General features: G+C 42.6%; 1 protein-coding gene across 3 annotated transcripts in view; it reads left to right on the forward strand.

Annotated features, from left to right (window-relative positions):
* The window catches only part of LOC139407137 (protein FAM184A-like), a 171,015-nt gene that overhangs the window by 68,973 nt on the left and 87,602 nt on the right, over nt 1-14,440 (forward strand). For all 3 annotated transcript variants that reach the window (XM_071150581.1, XM_071150582.1, XM_071150584.1), the window contains exon 3: nt 13,018-13,872. In XM_071150581.1, coding sequence (XP_071006682.1) covers nt 13,018-13,872 — 855 coding nt within the window. The remainder of the gene's footprint in view (nt 1-13,017; nt 13,873-14,440) is intronic.

Raw genomic sequence — 14,440 nt, forward strand, 5'->3', positions numbered from 1 at the left:
TCATATCGGGGTCACAGACACTGTGGCATCTCTGGTAGTTTGATTTACATCCCTCCCTGTTTTAGCCATCCCCCCACAGAGGCCTACTGAGGTCAACTCCAGGAACTGAGGGGTGGAGGAGCGCTTACCTCCCTGACAGCCGGGATTCAATCGGATTCCATATTGCAAGGAACATCATGTAACCTGGACAGCTCTACTGCAGTAAACATGAGCAAGAACATTCAATTATTGCGAAGGAGGTGAGGATTGCGTGACTACAGGAATCGGGTTTGATTGTGTCAGACTCAAGTGTGTGGAAATGATATCAGTAATACCTCTCATTTCCACAACAGTCCAGTTCAGTTTAAGCTCATTGGCTGTCAGATATGATGCCTCTGCTCTCATTCCATAAATGCACGTGCCGTGACATATATCCCCCGACCTTAAACATCCCATTTATATCTTCAAATAGTGGATTATTGGGGCTGCATGCATGTGTGTATGGGATTTTTTTAAATCATATCCTGCCTGCATGGGGATTTGTCTCTGTGTGTAGATTACACTCACAGGGCAGTAGCAGAACTTGTGAGCCAAATGTTCGTTTTTGAGGTGGGCCAAATGACGCACTGATAACCTTTTCAGCTATCGGCATTTACCTCCGTCTGAGCATTTGGCCTTTTCCATGAGATGTAGCCTATTAAATAGTGTTGTCTCTTTTTTCTTGCGAGTCTGGCTGAAAGCTTCACACCTCAGCACTCTCTTACAATTACCACTTCCAAGGCGGGACTTTAGAAACTTTAGTCCCTGTGCTGATGGAGCACTGAGTGCAAGGCCAATCAAAGTCCTCCAGTACTCCATTCTCTCAGACCCTTCTCCTGTCTCTAGCTAGTTCCTGGGATAAGGGGGAGAAAGGAGGCTCCAGTAACAGAAGTGGTTCTTCTTCCCCTGCTGATCAGCCTGTATTCCCCTAGGGCGATGGATCACACAACAAATGAACCATAGCAGTTGGCTGCAATACACTCTGAAAAGGATGCTCCGAAACCCCACAGGGAAATGCCATCACTTTTTGTGCCTCTCAAAAAATGGTCTAAAAAACTTCCAGATCTTTAAACCATGTTGCCCTCTTGCGTTGTTTGAGGTGTCATCCGGTCGTGTGTGGAGACATGATCACATGAGCCTTCATACTGATATTCCATCTGCTCCAGCAGTGCCACAGTCAGTGTTCTCATCAAGTTCTTTGGCAAACAGCTGTAGAACAAAGCAAGTCATACACACTGATATTTTTACCAATACTGTCTGTGTGTCTACCTGGATGCCAAGTTATCTGAATTGAAACGCTATAACATTTCCTAGAAATTTGAGTGGCTGGCAAGATGTAGTAGGCCCCAGCCCTAGAACCATTCTCAGACAGATGATGTTTATACTGTTCCTTCACAGCAAATACTTATTGATCCCATACAGAGGTCGCTGCCCATGTTGGGTGACATCAGGGGCCTGGAAACCATGCCTTCCATCAGCAGGCACGAAACCCCCCTGGTACGCATAGCCTTAACCTGTCAAGGCCTGCTAAGGAAGAGGGGAACCACAGCAATCAAGGCTTTTCTCACCACCCCCAGCGCTGTGGCCTAGTATATAGTATTAGATATTTATCAGGTGGTATCCCAGAGGTTGGCACGGGTCCTCTAGTTTCTTTGGCTTCCGTATCTGAGGAAGATGTTGTTCAGGGACAACGGACAATGCTGTTTGAAAGGGGGGGCTATTTTACAATATTGAAATGAGAGGAATGTGATTTAATGATCCTAATCAACCGTTACATTTCTGAAGGAGGAGAGTGCTGTGGAGTAAGATCTCATTCAGTAAGGCTTTCAAGGTAGTTAGATGAATCAGAGACAAATTGGTGCACGACTCATTTGTTTTGTGCCCACTCACTACAGGCAACCATTCCACCATCCATTAACATGTGCAATTCCTGTCTGATGGCAAGTGGAGCACATCACTTCCTGTGACCTTCGCCATTGGTCCCAGCTGTAATTCAAATGTGTTGCTATGTAATATTAATAAGGCTACATTTCCATGCAATACTGATAGGAAAGTTCACACTTCTAGTCTCGGCCTACAGTGCAGTGCATCGTGATTAGGCTAGGCTAAGAATTGTAAATGAATAATGCAGATTAGAGAGCCGTGTGAAACATTCATCACTTTAGCGAAGGTGTGAAAAACCCATCCATCCCAATAATTAAGAAGGCACCAATACAGTTACGCAACAGAACAGAGAGAGGAACACCAACAGAACAGCATCAGTGAGTGCGAGTCTCTAGTTTCTATTAGAAGAAGACCGCATGGTACATTATATGTATCTATGAAACCTGGATTGTATCTATGAAAGGAATCGCAGGACCACATTGTCTGATACTAAAGTTGAGGTATATTTATTACAAATACATGGCCCTCAGGCTGAAAAGAACTAAAACATGATACGGGTAACAATAAGAAGGCCTACTCGTGGAGACACCTTCTCTCATGTTCTCCCAGGCCCGGAACCCAGGAGACTAGAAGCCCCACCCCATAGCACGCCACTATACCATTCTCACTGGTCACCTGTGATCAGGGATAGAGGGAGGAGAGAGAGGGAACAAAGGGAGAACAAATGATTGCACAACATAATGGAATTACGTTTCCCATTCATACAAATACTTAAGAATAACTATGATAATAATTATAATTATGATTAGAGCTGTGGCGGTCATGTTGTTAGCTGGTGACTGTCAAGCAAATAACTGCCGGTCTCACTGTAATTTACCATTAATTAACATAAACACATTTAGCATCTCCTGGCTTCCACGCATAGCCTACAAGCCACTGATGTAGACCTTTGGAACATCAAGGCCTTCATTTTAAAAAGTCTAATAAATCCGTTTAATATAGCCTACACCATCACAATAAATCCATGATTTATTTTAGACAGGTCTAAAGAAACATGATATGAAGAAAATGTAGTCTATTTCAGGAGAACAGAATAGCATACTCAAGAGTTGTCCTTATTTACATTTTACATTTTAGTAATTTAGCAGACGCTCTTCTCCAAAGCGACTTACAGTAGTGAGTGCATACGTTTTAATTATTTCAAATGTACTTTTTTCATATGATTATTATTTTCATTTTTTAAGGCCCTGATCTGGCTATGCCATATGGCTGTGGTCTACACTAGTTAATTTAGAAGACAAGATTTGCTTAGAATTACGTGGCATTATTTTATATTATTTTGCAGTATGAAGATTACAATACATAGCTGAATAAAATGGAAAGGATGTTTTCTCCAAACGTTTTCCGAGGGAGTGAACACAGTCGGCTTCTGTGTTGACAGGTTAAATTAACAAAGAAACAGGTCATCCTATACGCTTCATTTAGAGTTATTTATGCAATTTTAGTTGTGATACAAGCGTTAGGCTGTATGTTGTGATTTTTTTAACACATTCTAAGGCTGCATGATTGGACTCTAATGATGATTTGAAAAAAGTTGCATGTACGCTAAAGGCATGAGCTCTGCTTAGTTGCTTGTGCAGGCTGCGCACACTTCATCAGTCTCTCATTCACAATTTGACAAGCACTTGATAATATTCTCACCCATCAGCCTATTATGAATTGAATCTGATCTTTGCATATAGGCTACTAATATATGTGTGGAATTATTTTGGATTAGAATGGTTTACCAAACAAAACATGTCATCCGTAGCCTGCACTCGAATAGTGAATGAATGGAGGTTACGTGCAGTAACATTTTTAATGTGCAAGCATAGGTGGCGCATCCATAAGGATAGGGGAAGCTTGTCCTAAAGTACATTTTATGAAATAGCCAGAATTATATAGCCTAATTAGATTACTCCTGTCTATACAGAAATAAATACATTCATTCAAAAATGATTTGGCCACAGAGGATATTTAGCTTCTTAAAAAACAATAAGCTGCTGATTATTTTTAATCGCATTGCCTATAGTCGGAAGGAAAGGCACCGCGCACATTTTGGGCAGATTATTGTTGAGATGCGGCTGTCTGTGAAAAGTAGAGAGGCCAAGGCAGGCATATCGCGATATTTAAGAAAAGCAAATGCAGAAACCCAGCCTAAAATCCCAAACAGCAAGCATTGCAGATGTAGAAGCACAATGGCTAGGACAAACACCCTAGAAAGGCAGGAACCTAGGAAGAAACCTAGAGAGGAACCAGGCTCTGAAGGGTGGCCAGTCCTCTTCTGGCTGTGCCGGATGGAGATTATAAGAGTACATGGCCATTAAGGCCAGATGTTCAAATGTTCATTAATGACCAGCAGGGTCCAATAATAATCACAGTGCTTGTAGAGGGTGCAACAGGTCAGCACCTCAGGAGTAAATGTCAGTTGGCTTTTCAAAGCCAAGCATTCAGAGGTCAAGACAGCAGGTGCAGGAGAGAGGGAGGGCGAGAGGGAGGGAGGGAGAGCGAGAGGGATAGGAAAAGGTCCAGGACAAGGTAGCACGTCCTTTAATTTGGCCTATTAAAAAATATTCTACTAATGTCTCCAGTCCAGTGGCGACCCGTCATTCAGAACAGAGCCCCACCTGTTTAGCCTAGCTCAGTGCTTTCTGTGGTGGTGGGGCAGCCAGCAGAAAATACAGAGCATAGGGGTTGGTAATGTTATCTAGTTGTACCATGATTGGCACAATGTTCTGTCACTCATGGGGACACTACGTCATCGCAGAATCTATGGGGAGAGCTCGGAAATTCAAGCCCTTTGGGTGCTGCCATAGATTTACATTAGAAGTGCCCATCCAAGAAGGCTCAAGGTCATTGGCCACTGATAAAAGGACGTCATATCACATTATATCTATCGTAGCTTTGATTGGACTGATCATGTCAACATCATACTTTCAAAATCTTAGCTAGAAAGCTAGACAAGTAGTCATCATCATGAATCAAGTCGTCAATCTACTGGCAAATCGTTATGCCATAGTTTGAACATCTCAGATGTCAGTAGAAACCACATTTGTTTAAGCAAGTCACCCATATCAGCTAGGTTTTAAAAAAGGCAGTAAATGAAGCTGAATTAACTGTTTTGCTACCAGAGTGGAGGTAAGGATTCACTCCATGGTGCTGAAAAGAAAGCTTTTGCTGTTGGACAGCTTTGTGTAGGCCCTAATAGTTTGTGGGCACTGTTTGTTACCATCATAGTGCATGTATTGTTTAGTGTTGTATAGTGTTGTGTAGTGGCTTTCATGTATTGTTTAGTGTTGTATAGTGTTGTGTAGCGGCATGCATCTAAAAACATTTTTGCCCCACTAAGATGCTCCAGTCATAAATAAAGTGTAGTCGAATTGCATTAAATGTGTTTATAAAAGGCCACATTTTTCATATGCAAAGAAAAAATAAACGTATCTGATATAGCCTAGGCCTACTCTACACTGTACCCACTTAGCCATGCATTGAACTTTATTTATTTTTAACAGTGATTGAGTTATATTATTAGCAGCCCAGCATCACAGATTATTGTGAAATAGACACAAATTGCTTATTGGAAATTTGTGACAGGCACACGAAAAAGTATAATTTTTCATGTGCAATAAACAATTTTGTATACAGTGCATTTCAATCACAGATAAAGACCGTAGGTTACTTAAGACAGAAATGATAGGAGGGAGATAGAAGGGAGGTTGGTTGGGAAGGATGGGTGGGTGTCTAAGCAACCCAAAGGTTGTGTGTTTGAATGTCATCATTGATAACTTTAGCATTTTCGCTAATTAGCCACCTTGCAACTACTTAGCATGTTTCCTGTCCTTCATGAGATCACCAAATGAAACACACTCGTCTTGACTGTTCCTTAAGTGTCCACGGACCATACCCACATTCTCAAAAAAATAAATATTGTTTAGTTTTCCCATTTTGGGGATTAGGAGTTTTGGACAAAGTGAAGCGCTTTGTTCTGGTAGACTCTCTCCCTCAGTACTGATTGGCAGTTTCTACCAGGTATTTATGACCTACCGTAAAGTCATAAAACTGGTAGTGGGGAGAGTGAGAGAGGGGGGAAGCCACGATATACACCACCATAGGGCCATGCCGTGACAGTAGGCTATCTTACATGTCTGCAAATGCTATTATTCAAGTAATGCTTTATTATAAAGGGGAATTATCATATTGAAAATGATCTCCCCCAAACTTGAAACTCACCTTCCACCGATTTAGGCCAGTTAGACTACACCACGTTTGGCTACGTTTGGAGTTATTTGGCCACATTAGTTATGATGCAAACCTCATTGGAACATATAGGCCTAGGCTACATGAGGTGTGCGACTATGATTTGAAAAAGTCACAACAACCAAAATTATTGCTCTGTTTCTTGTCTTACTGCAAACTCTGGTCATCATTCACAAATGATATATTGTCACCCATCAGACTATTCTTAATTTAATATTGTCTTTACATGTACTAAATAATATATGTGTGAAATTAGTTTGGATTTAGAGTGGACTGTTATCATGCACTTGTCGGAACAGGGGCAGGGGGAAAAATACATGTAACCTATGCACTTGAATAGTGAATGGAGGACGATTTTCCTGTGGTTTATTTTCATGCGAGCCAGGTAGGCGATACTCCTGTTGTAAAGAGAAGCAATGTTCTTCATATTAGGAAAGTTGAGAAATAAATATAGTAGGCCTAACCTGTAGAAAGCTGATGGGATCCTCATCTTTTTATTAGCGGCCATCACTCTGTTTTCTCACGCAATTGCATAGCCCAATGAAATGTTTTACAACATGAGTTCATGGGCTCTCATGAAGTGTTTGATTCGATTTTTTTATCACATTTGCATTGATGTCAGAGTGATTAGAGAGGACAATAGAGTGCTGAGGATCAGGCCATTAGTGACTAGCAGTTAGCAAGTTTGATAAGCTACTAATGACCAAAAGAAGCATCTGAGCGCAGTTTTGGAGAAGCCTAGTTACCGTGACTAAATGGTCATGTGGAATTTGACTGCAGTCATGACTAGTGACCGCCATTGTGTGGCGGTAATATGGTCACCATAACATCCCTGATTATGATACGGGCCAGTATAGAATTCACATAGAAATGTGAGTTATAGATCTGTCATTCTAATTGAACGCAAGTCTATGTGGGCTATTTCTATGCTTCCCGCTCTTAAGTTTAGTTTTTGCATCTTTTACTTTTGGTTTTGTACACCAGCTTCAAGTAGCTAAAAATACAATATTTTGGGTTATTGAAAATATATTTCACAGCGGTTTAGATGGTACAATGATTCTCTACACTGCTTGTTTTGTCACATAAACTGAAATTAGGCTAACTATTCGATTTGAGCAACCTTTAAGGTACGCCAAACCCTTCCATTTAATTTGACCTTGGAGAAAAATCATATATGACGTATTGCTAAGTCAGGCATTTAAAAGAAACTTATTCACAATCAGGCCATGTAAATGCTGCAGTGGGGGAATTTTGGTGTCACACTGCTGGAGAATCTGCTCAGCATAGCAAAGTTCCAGTCAGTGTTCCCTCTGTATGAAACAAAGCACAGTTTACAGAGCTGGCCCTATGCTACCCCCTTATCTGCCTTAATTACCTCCTGGATTTTAGGTGCACCTTGCAGTTTAGTGGAAACTGTGCCCATAATGACTCTAATTAGCACTATCTTTCGACTTCATTAAATCCATTTCCACACTTAATGCATATTCAGTAGCTTTGCGAATCAGCATCTTCACTTCTTTAAAGAGCCTCTGAGGTGGTTGATGCGGTATATTTGCACGTGACTTAGTCCAACTAATACTGAATAGTAAATACAAGTTAGGAATTAAGTTTACAAAACTGGAAATATTCTAAAGTCACATTAGTGAGATTGGCTTTTATATTGGCTGCAACTGCATCCTATTATAGTGGGATACAGTCAATGGCATGACCGAGGCATTAATGGCGGACAGGCACTCTGCAGGGCTGTCCTTTGAGATATATCCGCTCAAAGCTACACTGAACAAAAATATAAACACAACCTGCAACAATTTCAAAGATTTTAGTGAGTTACAGTTCATATAAGGACATCAGTCAATTGAAATAAATGAATTAGGCCCAAATCTAGGGATTTCATATGACTGGGAATACAGATATGCATCTGTTGGTCACAGATACCATAAAGAAAAAGGTAGGGGCGTGCATCAGAAAAACAGTCAGTATCGGGGGGTGACCACCATTTGCCTCATGCATGGCGACACGTTGCCTTTGCTTTAGGTTTGCTCAAGCTGTTGATTGTGGCCTGTGGAATGTTGCCCCACTTCAATGGTTGTGCGAAGTTGCTGGATATTGGCGGGAAATGGAAAACCCTGTCGTACATACACTACCGGTCAAAATAGTTTTTCTTTATTTTTACTATTTTCTGCATTGTAGAATATTAGTGAAGACATCAAAACTATGAAATAACACATATGGAATCAAGTAGTAACCAAAAAAAGTGTTAAACAAATCTAAATATGTTTTATATTTGAGATTCTTCAAATAGCCACCCTTTGCCTTGATGACAGCTTTGCACACTCTTGGCATTCTCTCAACCAGCTTCATGATGTAGTCACCTGGAATGCATTTCAATTAACAGGTGTGCCTTCTTAAAAGTTAATTTGTGAAATGTATTTCCTTCTTAATGCATTTGAGCCAATCTAAGTCCATTAGAGTTACTAGCCTCAGACATTGCATCCCAAATAAATGCTTCACAGATTTCAAGTAACAGACACATCTCAACATCTACTGTTCAGAGGAGACTGTGTGAAATCAGGCCTCCATGGCTGCAAAGAAACCACTACTAAAGGACACCAATAATAAGAAGAGACTTGCTTGGGCCAAGAAACACGAGCAATAGAACGAGCAATAGACATGAGACCGGTGGAAATGTGTCCTTTAGTCTGGAGTCCAAATTTGAGATTTTTGGTTGTCTTTGTGAGAAGCGGTGTTGGTGAACGGATGATCTCTACATGTGTATTTTCCACCGTAAAGTATGGAGGAGGAGGTGTTCTGGTGTGGGGTGATTTGCTGGTGACACTGTCTGTGATTTATTTACAATTCAAGGCACACTTGGCCAGCATGGCTACCACAGCATTCTGCAGCGATACGCCATCCCATCTGGTTTGGGCTTAGTGGGACTATCATTTGTTTTTCTACAGGAAAATGACCCAACACACCTCCAGGCTGTGTAATGGCTATTTGACCCAGAAGGAGAGTGATGGAGTGCTGCATCAGATGACCTGGGTTCCACAATCCCCCGACCTCAACCAAATTGAGATAGTTTGGGATGAGTCGGACCACAGAGTGAAGGGAAAGCAGCCAATAAGTGCTCAGCATATGTGGGAACTCCTTCAAGACTGTTGGAAAAGCATTCCAGTTGAAGCTGGTTGAGAGAATGCCAAGAGTGTACAAAGCTGTCATCAAGGCAAAGGGTGGCTATTTGAAGAATCTAAAATCAATTTGATTTGTTTAACACTTGTTTGGTTTCTACATGATTCCATATGTGTTATTTCATAGTTTTGATGTCTTCACTATTATTCTAGAGTGTAGAAAATAATAAAAATAAAGAAAAACCCTTGAATGAGTAGGTGTTCCAAAACGTTTGACTGGTAGTGTATCTATCCAGAGCATCCCAAACATGCTCAATGGGTGACCTGTCTGGTGAGTATGTAGGCCATGGAAGCACTGGGACATTTTCAGCTTTCAGTTTCTGCAGATATTTTCTGTTTGTGTAAACCCACAGTTTCAACAGCTGTCCGGGTGGCTTCTCTCAGACTATCCCGCAGGTTAAGAAGCCGGATGTGGAGGTCCTGTGCTGGCGTGGTTACACATGGTCGGCGGTTGTGAGGCCGGTTGGTAGTACTACTAAACGACATTAGTAGAGAAATTAACATTCAATTATTTGGCAACAGCTCTAATGGACATTCCTGCAGTCAGCATGCCAATTGCACGCTGTCTCAAAACTTGAGACATCAGTGGCATTGTGCTGTGTGACAAAACTGCATATTTTGGAGTGGCCTTTTCTTGTCCCCAGCAGAAGGTGCACCTGTGTAATCATCATGCTGTGTAATGATCAGCTTCTTGATATGCCACACCTGTCAGGTGGATGGATTATTTTAGCAAAGGAGAAATGCTCACTGTCAGGGATGTAAAAAAATATGTTTGCACAAAATTTGAGAGAAATAAGCTTTTTGTGCTTTCATTTCAGCTCAAGAAACATGTGACCAACACTTGACATGTTGCGTTTTATATTTTTGTTTAGTATAATTTGGCCCTGTTTACAGAGCGTCCCATTGTACTGAACATAATGTTACCCTTCCGCACTCCTCTGCAAATGGAGGTGATAATCGCTATCATCAAGGTCTCATTTTCTGATGTTCAGACATTAGTAATGACCCCTGCACTGGGCGGTAGGAGTGATTCAACCACCAGTGCCAGGAGAGGAGGAGAAGCATTGAATTTCTCAGACCTGAGCTGAGCTCTCCCTTTTTGGGGCAGATGATGCCTCTTTAAGTGCCGAACATGCTGGCTTCAGCCCAAAGATTAACATCCACAACCAGAGGGCTTTGAGTTTGACACCCGCTGTTCACTTCCATATCTACATCTTGCTACCTGGGATTACTGGTCATCATTCATTTATGGCAATAATTCAGATCCATACTCCTTTGTGTATCATAATTCTGTATTCCAGAGTGTGCGAGATGGGCAATGCTGAGTAGTTCGCTCTGGAAACTTAACCCAGAGCCTCCAGTGTTGCCTTGAGATGTCTTTTCCCTTTTGTGATCTAAGAGTTCGCCCTTTCCTCACTGTCTTCAGCTTCCTCAAATCGTTCTGGGGAACATGAACAAGGCTCACCTTTAAGCAATTACTGGAGCTTAGTGTTAAGACGGAGACAGTTAGCAGACACATTCGTAGCGAGCAGTAAGTAGGTCTAGGCCCACTCTTGGGGCTTTCAGCTCATGTTTCAGGCTGACTACTAAGCAGCCAGTGTTATATTGGGTTCCTCCGTCAGTGATGAATGCATCCATCTGCAATCACAGATTCAGCCTACACAATGCGTTGTACAAAAATCTATTCTGTACCGCTCTGTGCTCTTTAAGTGCTGTCTTATTCATTAGCCCAGTCACTGTCATTATGAGAACATCTCAGCCAGCAGGACCACACATTGATCTCACCTGGGGAGGTGTGGATGGATGATGGTAATAACACACAGAGCCTAACATAATGGTTCAGGAGCAGAGGGTAGCCTTTTAATTAAAGGAGGAGGATATGGGTTTTGGGAAACAGCTAGACTCGTGATAAAGAAAAAGACAGGCAGCAGCAGTACTTTGATGAGTCTGCAATCGATACAGAACTTTGACGTTGATTTGTTTCACTCTTGTCAGTGCATTTCGTTTGCGTTCTATTTGAAACAGAACACATACGCCTAAGTCAGTTCATCTCTCGCTCTCTTTTTGGAAGAGAATCCTGCAAGAATGCTGAGTAAGCTCATTCCAAAGCCCTTGGCTCTACTAAATGGCTGTAGGGTCCTTGCTGCAGGAGCTGACGGTGCTGAGCCGTGCCTGGCTGCGTGAAAGAGATAAAATTGATGGAGGCTATATGGGAGGTAGTCCTGGGTTCCTCTCAGGTCAAATGGAGGGGAGAATTCATTATGGAATGATGACACCACGTCACGGTTCTCTGCCAAAGCCATCTCACCCGCTGAGACCATGGGACCACAGACCGCTCTCTCTCTCTCTCACTCTCTATCCATCCATCTCTCTCTCTCTCACTCCCTCCCTCTTTATCTCTCCCTCTATCTCTCTCTTCACATGTGGCTGGCTAGATTGCCGCGCTAACACCAGATAGGCCCAGAACTTTTAGCTTTCTCCCCTAATCATTTGTCAAAACAATTATGGAAATGAATTCTGACTCAGCCCCTCATCGCTTGTGAGGAACTTCACAAGCTGGGGTCCTTTCATTCCCCTAAAATGCATTTCAACGAGGACATTATTATTTTATCTAGAGGATGGATATGATTAGGCCTAAGGTCTATCTATAATGGGTATTGAGCTGAGATACTACTGCATAGGCCTCTTATCTCCTTTGAGACACGAGAATGTGATTGAAAGATTGCAGGGGAGGTTACAATGGGAAGCCAGGAATCCCTGGTGGTTTTGTATTTTCTTGAATAAACCTTTGATAAAAATGTTGTCCTACCCGGTTGGGTACAATGTGTTGCATTTACTATCATTTGATGAAGAGCTGTAAGAGACCATCTTAAGAGTGATAACAAAATAAGTCTATTTCAACATATTATAAAACAAATTGCATATCAAAAACACTGGAAAGTTGGCGACACATTTAAGAACTTCACAATCCTTCCCATGTTTTCACCCTGGTGTACAAAATATGGATATAATTCTCAGAAAAGGGCATTTTATTTTTCTTTTCTTTTCTATCTTATTGTGATGACAGGCTTTTGTACTAAGTAAACAAGGATTATTCAACTGTTCAGCATGATGAATTATTGGATGTGTGTATCTGGTGAGAAAACAAATAGCCTTATTCCGTAGGGCAGCAGCCCGGAGCAAACACCCTGGATCAGTAGGGGGAGGATTAGATTAGGGGACATTTCTCATGGCTCTTAAACTGTAAATGTAAAACTCATTTTCTCCCAAAATCACTTTGTAGTCAGATTATCTGGGCTTTCAGTTGGAAGTAATTTTGGGGGAGTAAAGGTCAGCCAGTCACTCCACTATCAATCATGCGTTTCATAAGTGTTTTATGACTGCTGTCAGACAGTTAATGTATTGATAAACCTTTTATTTTCAGGGCAATGCCATCATATCATCGTACAAAGCTTGAACTTTCTTGGTGATGTACATTAAGGCTACTTTTATCGCCTGATCCGGAGATGCCTGCTAACACGTCACCATACAGGGTTTTTGCTGAGGGACATCTCCAGCACCCGTTCAAAGCCATTGGATATGCGTTTGTTCTATCCGGTCTCCCATTCAAATTTTCTTCCTGCCTCCCCAGGTGATCTACGCCCTCAACACCAAGAACGACGAGCACGAGGCGGCCATCCAGATACTGAAGGAGGCGCACGAGGAGGAGGTGCAGCAGATCCTGTCGGAGACGCGGGAGAAGATCATGCAGTACAAGGGCAAAATCAGTGACGAGATGGACCTGAAGCAGCGCATCCAGTCCATGGAGGAGTCCATGGAGCTGCATGAGCGCATGAAGCGCCAGGCCCTCGCAGAGTTTGAGACCTACCGGCAGCGCGTGGAGGACATGCAGCTGTGCACCGAGGCGCAGCACACACAGCGTGTTGTCACCATGTCCCGCGAGGTGGAGGAGATGCGCCGCTCGTTCGAGGAGAAACTGCGCTTCTTCGGCACAGCACAGGCCCAGTTTGAGCAGGAGAAGAAGCTGGTACTGGAAGAGCTGAAGGCCAACCATCGGCAGGAGGTGTCGGAGCTGCTCCGCAGCCACCAGAGCCAGAACCAGAACCACAGCAAGGACCAGGAGAAACTGGGCCAGCTGCACAAGGCGGAGGTGGAGTCCCTGTCGGAGCGCGTGGAGGAGGTGAAGGGGGACAAGAAGAGGCTGGTGGAGGAGTACGAGGCCAAGCTCAACAAGGCCCAGGCCTTCTACGAGCGTGAGCTCGAGGCCATGAAGCGCACGCAGCAGCTCACCGCAGACAACCTGCAGGCCTGGAAGAAGACTGAGGCGGAGCTGCGGAGGGAGTTCCACATGCAGGAGGCAGCGCTGCAGAAGACCCTGGGGAAGCTGCGCTCCGAGCTGCAGAGGGTGCAGGAGGAGGCGCGGGAACACAGGGAGAAGTCCCACAAGTTGCAGGCCTCGCTCACTGCAACCGAGAGCAACATCAAGGTAAGATAGGCTGTGGAGATACTCCTCTGTGGCTTAAATGTCCCAATGAAAGGCCCCAAAGCTATTAGTCTTAAGGGAACTCCACCCCCCCATTCAGCTGAAAAGGTGGCGCAGGGAATTCAAAAATATTCTTTAGAATAACAAGTCCAATACCTCAAATGAAAGATAAACATCTTGTTCATCTACCCATCATGTCCAATTTTTAAAATGTTTTACAGCGAAAACACAACATATATTTATGTTAGACCACCACCAAATCAAAGGGAAAACGCAGCCATTTTTTCCAGCCAAAGATAGAGTCACAAAAGCAGGATTCGAGATAAAATGAATCACTAACCTTTTGAAAATCTTCATCAGATGACACTCATAACATGTTACACAATACATTTATGTTTTGTTCGATAATATGCATATTTATATCCACAAATCTCGGATTACATTGACGCCATGTTCAGAACTGCCTCCAAAATATCCGGAGGAATTATAGAAAGCTACGCCAGATAACAGAAATACTCATCATAAACTTTGACTAAAGATACATGTTCTACATATAATTAAAGATACACTG

This window comes from Oncorhynchus clarkii, chromosome 4 (assembly GCF_045791955.1).
Source record: "Oncorhynchus clarkii lewisi isolate Uvic-CL-2024 chromosome 4, UVic_Ocla_1.0, whole genome shotgun sequence".
Classification (NCBI taxonomy): Eukaryota; Metazoa; Chordata; class Actinopteri; order Salmoniformes; family Salmonidae; genus Oncorhynchus; species Oncorhynchus clarkii.